Genomic DNA, 7,509 nt, shown 5'->3' with positions numbered 1-7,509 from the left:
CAATCGTACCCCACCCCCCCCCACACACCCGCCACCCCGCGCGTGTCACGATCTTGCCGCCCCGAAGGGCGCCGCGCCCAGTGTGTGACCTGCTGCTGGAGCGGCTGGGCCGCGCGGAGGCCGAGGTAGAGCGGCTCGTGGAGGCCAGCGGCGGCCGCGCGCAAGGTGCGAGCTTGCGCCCCTGCCGCATCCCCCTGTGCCCAGCCCGAGTCTTGCCTTCCCTCTCAACGAGTCTCGGCGCACGCGCTGCATAGCCCACGGCTGCCACAAACATGCAGCTTGTGATGTTAAGGTCCAAAAAGACGCACCCCCTTGCGTCTGGATGTCTGCGACGGCCCTGGCCTGTCCCTAAACCGTCAAGCCCTCAACCCTGGAAACGCCGGCCACCTGCCCAGGCCATGCGGACGCCCTGCGTAAGGATGGCGCCGCCCACCACCACCGTGGCGGCGGCAGCAGCGTGTCGGACCGCGACCCCGGCTACGCCCTGGGCAGCGTGGCGGTGGAGAGGGGCGTGGCGCGACTCTTCAGGGCGCGCACCAAGATCACGGGGACCGTGAAGTTCACGCAGGTGGGGCGGCCGGCCGGGAGATGCGCGCTTTTCTCGACACCTCCTGGGGCTGTGTGGGCGGATTGCGGAAAACAGCTCAGACGCCTGCGTGCTCCTCTGCTTTGACATTTGACAACAGTTGGAATCGTTTGTACGTGAGGACGGATGGAAGCATGGTTTTGCGGGGCGAGACTGCTTCAATGGAACGCCAACTCGCCGGGTTTGCTCGTGCCCTTGTTTGCGCCAGGCCGCCCTCCTGGGGGCGATCGCCGCCTCCGGCCTCAAGTCCCTGGCCGAGAGCGTGCGCCTGCAGACCCTCGGCCGCGCAAGCCTGCAGCAGCTGCAGCTTGACGCCGCCTACCTCCGCCCCCGCCTGCTGCGCCTCGTGGGCGGCGGCGGCGGCGGCGGCGGCGGCGCGGAGGGCGTGGCCCAGCTGGTGGACGAGGTGGTGGCTGCAGGGGCGGAGCGCGCGGTGGAGGCGGGGCAGCTGCTGGACCAGGCGGCGCTGGACAGGATACTGGCCGCAGCGGGAGAGGGCGGCGCGGCGTGAGGCGGACTGCGCGGGGCGGCGCTTGCTGTCCCCAAGCCGCGCTTGTGCTCGAGTTTCTTGCTGTACGGGTGCCTGAGCGTTGCACTAGGCATGCTCCTTGCTATTGTTCAAGGCTCTTTTCTGCTTTGATGGAGTGGATGCTATGCAGACGTAGGCGTGTGTGGCCTGCGCAGCTCCAGGCCAACCGGGGTTCCCAACGTGCATGCAGCCGCAGGAAAAGCAACAACTGGATGCAGGATGCCTTGCCTTCTATCGCCGTGATGTGGTCGTCGCTCTCACCTAGCACTATGAGTAATGGAGCTCAACACTGCCAGGTTGTGCCTCACGCCTGTGTCTTATGCGCCTCAAGTATTTGTGGCCCCCGTCCCCTCCCCCCGTCGTTTTCAGGAAATGTCACGTCGATGAGCGCAGCTGCCGCGCCTTGCAAGCCGCAATTCAGGCTCCACAATTAACCCTGACGACAGGGCTAGGGGCTTGTCGCTTACAAGCGCCTTCAGCACAGCGCACAGACAGGGTTGCAACGCCGTGCTCGGGAATGGCTCAATGGGCGGACTCATCCTCCCACACGCCCCTGTCGGCCCCGCTCGCCGTGCCACCCCTGCCGCCATCCAAATGAGCCCACGGGTCGTCAAAAGCCTCAGGCTCGTCCTCATCCTCATGCTCCTCAACAAGGTCCCCTCCCCATCCCCGCCGCCGGCGCCGCCCGGCCGCCGCCGCAGCCGCGGCCGCCGCCCAGCCGCCGTCGCCCGCGGCCCGCGCCGCGGCCCGCGCCGCCGCCGCCTGCGCCTCGGCCGCGTCGACGACGATCCGGTGCTGCTGGCCCAGTCCGAGGTAGCAGTCGCTCACGAGGTACAGCGTGACCGTGTGCACCAGGGCGCCGCCTTTGAGTCGTTATGTACGGGGCTTTACGATCAGCTCCAATGCTGGCTCAGTAAGCAATGTACCCATGTCAGCAGTGTGCATCAAGGTGCACAAAGAAACCCCAAACACAGCAGCTGCAGGCACTCAGACCAGATCAAGCCCGCAGCACGGCAGGCTGGCTCCACACCCGAGCCACCACGCAGCAGGCCCGCCAGCGATGAGAGCACTCACACGCACCAAACTTGGCGACACGAGCCGCACTGTTGCCCCGCGCTCCCGGAAGCTCACTCGCCGCAGCACCAGCGAGTCCCGCAACGCCATGTCGCCCGGCGCCGCTCAGCACTCCTCCTGGAGCTGCGGGAAATGAGGGCGTACCCCCTTGGTGCCATGTCCCCGCCCCGCCCCCGCCGTTGTGCGGGGGGATATCAAATTCCATAACTTCCATTACTTGATCTTCGCCCTGCTGCTCTGCCTTATGATCTTTGTGCTGCTGTCGCGCCTTGCACTCACCCTACCTGTCGCCATCCCACCGTCGCGCCCGGGGCGCTGGCCGTGGTGAGCAGCAGGCTACGGAGAAGGGCCGAGCAAGCGTTATATACGTGAATGGGTCACTACGCCCCTCTCAATTGCTGAGTGCAATCCAAGAATGTAGTTCGCCAGCCCTGCAAACCCGCCGCCATGACAGGGTCCCCGCCGCACAGGCCATGGTGGTGCAGCACAACTAGCCTTGCCCGGCTTGCTGCGAAACGCCAACGGACATGTACGAAATTTACTTTATTCGGGTTCGGGTGCTGCCGTACTCCACAACAACCTGGACACCGTGACAAACTTTGAAAGAGGGCTCGAAGTAACTTGCGCGCACAGTCCGTTGCTGCAATCGGAAAAGCAGCATGTCTGGGTATATGTATTTTTGAAGAGCGGTTCCATTCATCGCAGGTGGCTCATCGTGGCGGGTAGAACCGTGGCGGAGAGGTTTCAGCCGTCAAGTACGTATCAAGGCGTCTGTGGTTCGAGCCCTGGTGGAGCTGGTGGCGTGGCTTTCTCTCCGTGTGCCGCAGAACACGGGAAATCCACCTCTGGTGCACCCAACCGGCTGCGGCGGGTTGGGGACGTGGGGGCCCAACCCCCGGCGCTGCCGGATCAAGGGTTGGGGATCAGGTTGGCGACCTGATTGAAATAAGGCCCAAGGCTTGGCCGCGTGCCTCGCCCGTGGCTATTTTTGTTGTGTGTACACTTTCAAATGATGTCAAAGCCTCTTCAAATGATGTCAAAGCCTCTTCACACAGCGTGCTTGTCACAAGCGCTAGCGGCTACTTTTACCAAAGTGCAAGCAGGCTACGTAGTATAAATGGGCTGGCAGCGAAGCACAAGCAACTCTACAGCGTGAACGCTCTGCACACCCTGCAACTGCAGGCTCTAGAAGCTCTAGAACCTTACAAAACGGGGTCTACAGCAATCGTCTGCTCCGGATGGCGCCCAGCAACGTGCTATACGACCAGAGGCCAGCGCAAGTGCCCTTTCAGCGTGGCAGCTGTCTGCCTTGTGCAAACGCATGTGTCTAGATATGACTGGAACAAGAGGAACGTTGCATGCTGATCAAAAGATCTGATTGCATAAGTGATCGTGAGCTGGCTGGCCGGGGGACTGGTTGCAACCCTTGTGTCATCAGGCAAGACGACCTAAGCATACATCTTGTCAAACTTGCAGAGCCATGCACAGCACGCCATTGATTCTTCTAGTTCCGGCTGCAGACGCGGTAACAATTCAATCAATCAAATTGCATGTTTGCACAATTGTTTGTGATTCTTGATTAAACGGCAGGCAGTGCATGCCTTGGTGAAGTGCAGCAGGCAAAGCCAGCTGCGGCCAATTTGAATCATGGCTCACTAAATAAACTCGCGTTGCGTGCGGTGATGCCTGGCGTGTCGGCCCAGCGTTTTCACGGGCGACGAAGCCCTGCTGTTGGAACCTCTTGCTCAGGAGCTATTTGCGCAAGGGGCGCTCACGCACGTCCAACGCACGCCGGCGCGCCTCCCCACAGCGTGCGCGTGCCCTCGCCTCACTCACACAAGCGCAATTGCGCAGAGGGCGCGCAGACGCGCACCCAGCTGCCTAAGGGCGGGAGGGCAGATGCAGTCGCCTGACAAAACCGGCGTGCCACTCAACGGTGCGCCAACGCCCGCTCCTCTTGAAAGGAGTGTGGCGCAAAGGTTTGGTGGGGTGCCGGTGTGGCTCACCCCACACACACATCTCCTCAATTTGACTCGGCGCTGCTTGTGCGTTTAGTACCCCTCTCTCTCTCTCTCTCTCATTTCACATATATTCATTACATGTGTATGTATATATGTGTGAGCGTGTTGATCTATACATAATTATTTAGACGGGATATCTTGAGAGATGGTACTGCAGTAAATTTCGTGTGCCAGCGGGGTATTGCAACTTGTGGTTGCCCCAGAGCTGATCACTCTCATGTGATGATAAGCTGGCGCATTACGCAACACCGCATTGATTTGCCATTCAGAGATAACGTTTACACATATTTACAAAGAATGACCAATTCACAGGAGACTGGACAAGGCCTGACAGAGGGATTGTGCTGTGCTTTAAAGCAACTGTAGCCATGATACGCCGGTGTATCATGCCCTGGCAGCGCCGCCAGGGCGTATGGGCGCGGGCACGCATGGCACATGCGAAGCAGCTGCCGATCATGTGACTGCGGCTTTTGCGTAAGCCAGCAAGCAGCGGCGCACAATGTGCACGCATGCGGAGCACCAACAAACCCATTACGCGGACTCAAGGCCCAGCAGCAGGGGCGGCCACTAAGGGGCTTGCGCTCCCGCATACTGTGCAAGGCACTGAGTATGCTCACGCCGGTGAGGCCTGCCGCCACTTCTGCCACGCGGAGTTTACCTTGGTGGCATCGCCGCGGTTGTCGGTCGGGTCGCGCCGCCTGCACCTTGCGGTCCCCAGGACCTGCCGGCCCACGACCCGCACGAGCACGTACCAGCAGCACGTGGCGACCGCGTCCGTGGCCGACAGGCCGGTGCCCACCAGATTGTCCTCTCCCGGTGGCGCTGGCAGCGAACAGAAGTGCAGCGTGAGGGGCAGCTTGTCCTCGCGCACCGTCAGCTCCTTGCACGGGCCCTGCCAGTTGGGAGGAAAGCACACCGTGCCTGTCTCCTGCAGTGCACCGCCGACATTATGCAGAAGCTTGACGCGGATGCGCCCCCCGTAGCCACGCGCGACCCAGGCCACCAGGTCCTTCTTCCTGGTGAAGCGTTCAGTCTTTGCTGTTCGCAGTCCGACCGAGCGCAAACTGCCCAGGTCGTCGCTGGTGTAGCCGGCCGTGCTAAACGGGCCGAGCCCGTGCAGGTCGGCTGCCCGCGCCGCAGCCTTCATGGCCTCCATGACGTCTTCGTGGTCCTGCCACTCGCTGCCGTCCACCCTGCCGGGCCTCGCCGCTGCGCGGTTGTCCACCGTGCCGCCGCTGCTGCTGGCCCTGGCAGGGCGCGTGGCGAGCTGCTGCTGCTGCTGCTGCTGCTGCTGCTGCTGCTGCTGCTGCTGCTGCTGCTGCTGCTGCTGCTGTGGGTGGTAGACGTGGTGGCGCTGCGGCGGCGGGGGCGGCAGCGGTGGCGATGACTGCTGCGAAGGCAGTGGGGGTGGCAGCAGCGGCAGCGGCAGCGGCGGCTGAGGCAGCTGCGGCTGGCCGCCTTGCTGCATTGCCCGCTGCGGCTGCGGCGGCGGTGCCACGCCAACAAGAACGACGAGGGCCCCGAGGTTGCCCTCTTCGAAGCCCCAGTGCAGGCCCGAGTCCCGCACGACCTCCAACATCGCGTCCTTGAGCGGGCACGGCGGCTGCATGCCGCGCGAGGTGCCGGGCACGGCGTTGTGGTTGCCAATGCCTGTGATCACGCGCAACAAAATGCCCGGGCCGCCATGCGCATCGATGCGCTGCATTGCCTGGATCCACAGCCGGCCCCTGCTGCGCGCAACGTCGACACTCATCCGGTGCGTGTCTATGGTGTGCTGGTTGGGGCTTCTGATCCCCCGGTCTGGTGCTGCTGCGGCGTTGTCGCAGAAGTGGCGCGGCAGCCACACCTCCGCCCCTTGTGCGCGCCTGATGCGCTTGCCCCGGGGATGATTCTGCCACTGCTCCCACTCCGATTGCCGCAAATGCCATCGCTGCTGCTGCTGGTGCTCGCTGAGCTCTATAAACACCACGTGGGGGACACCGTGGTAATAGTAGGCGTCGTAGCCCTTTTCCTGCAGCTCGTCGACCATCTGCATGTGCGGCGCCGACACACACATAACCAGCAGGGTGTGTGTGCACAGAGCTGTCAGCAGCAATAAAACGCACGATTTGGTACGTATGTGGGTGTAGTTTGTAAACAAGACAGTCTGTTTATCCTTTTGTTGTAGTTCACACGCACCTGCACGACTGGCAGCATAATCGCCAGCAGGCCAGTGTGCTAGATTGTGCACGGATGCATCAATGCGGCTCGCTGTACCCCCCCTCTATATTGAAAACTCAGGAGGAGAACCCGACCAGATAGGCGCACGTCTGCGTGCAGTTGTACAAGCATTCCTCACCGTGGGGACATCACGCCAGCCGACCTGCAGCTTGATCACGTTCCTGCCGCTTGTGGCGACATCTTTGGCTGCGTCCAACATGTCAAGGAGCGCAGCTCGCCCGCCAAAGGGACCGCCCTCGGATGCGTCGTACACCATCAGGTGCTCCCGACGTTCATTGCTCTGCCTGTGGATCGGCGAGCGGGGAGGAGCAAAGGCGTGGGGCCGATATGCTTTGTGCTGCGTTGTCTGGGCGGGCGGGTGACGTCTCCACCCTGCCTGTTGGCAGCCTGGCTGAGACAGCAACAGCATCCTGAAAAAATGCTGACTGTGCGTTGCCTGCTGTGGTTGTCAAACCCGCCAGCAAACTTGCTGTGTTTGCACCGCTGTTCCAACGCCGGCCCTGCCACCGGGATCATGCCCGTCCCGCCCAACCGTGCGAGGCTCTCTGCTCACCGAAAGGCCAGCGCGCTGGCGTCCCTCTGCAGTTCCTGCTGCTCTTTCAGCGTGGACGCCTGGGCGGCTCGGGCGTGCAGGGCGCCGACGAGGTCCCTGCAGGAGTGCAAAATCAAGGTTTTGACGTCAGACATGAAGGTGCTAGTGCCTCTCGACTTGAATTCAGGTTAGCAATCGTGGTAGTGAAAACCAATCAGTAGGACTGCTGACAGTCGCTGCTCCCGCTGCTTGCTTGCATTGCATTTACATTGCCCGGCCTGCCAACCCACAGCCCACGAAGGCAGGACGCCTGGTGCTCGTCCTTCACGCGTCTCATGCAGCTTACGTGGTTGTCGGCGCCTGGTCTTGCCTGCGTCCCCCCTGGTCGACGGCGGGCAATGCCTGGGGTTGCGGGGCTTGCTGTTGCTGCGCCCGTGCATGGTCCTCATGCGACCGCTTACGTTCGCCAGCCACCTGGGGCATGCTTTGGTAGTCTTGAGGCGACGCGAGGTCCAGTAAAAGGCCGCCGCGGGACCTTCAGGCTGCC

General features: G+C 62.4%; 2 protein-coding genes across 2 annotated transcripts; one reads left to right on the top strand and one right to left on the bottom strand.

Moving 5' to 3' along the window:
* Window positions 1-272: 272 nt before the first annotated feature.
* MNEG_11287 (hypothetical protein) lies at window positions 273-1,097 on the top strand (the record flags this gene model as incomplete). The annotated part of the gene is made up of 3 exons (XM_014040242.1): window positions 273-324; window positions 396-568; window positions 795-1,097. The coding sequence occupies 3 exons, from the start codon at window positions 273-275 to the stop codon at window positions 1,095-1,097; spliced, it is 528 nt and encodes a 175-aa protein (XP_013895696.1).
* A 3,726-nt stretch (window positions 1,098-4,823) lies between these two features.
* Window positions 4,824-5,963, bottom strand: MNEG_11286 (hypothetical protein; the record flags this gene model as incomplete). The annotated part of the gene is made up of 1 exon (XM_014040241.1): window positions 4,824-5,963. The coding sequence occupies one exon, from the start codon at window positions 5,961-5,963 to the stop codon at window positions 4,824-4,826; it is 1,140 nt and encodes a 379-aa protein (XP_013895695.1).
* Window positions 5,964-7,509: the final 1,546 nt, after the last annotated feature.

This window comes from Monoraphidium neglectum (assembly GCF_000611645.1).
Source record: "Monoraphidium neglectum strain SAG 48.87 unplaced genomic scaffold scaffold02673, whole genome shotgun sequence".
NCBI classification, from domain to species: domain Eukaryota; kingdom Viridiplantae; phylum Chlorophyta; class Chlorophyceae; order Sphaeropleales; family Selenastraceae; genus Monoraphidium; species Monoraphidium neglectum.
This window is presented reverse-complemented; position numbering and strand designations above follow the sequence as displayed.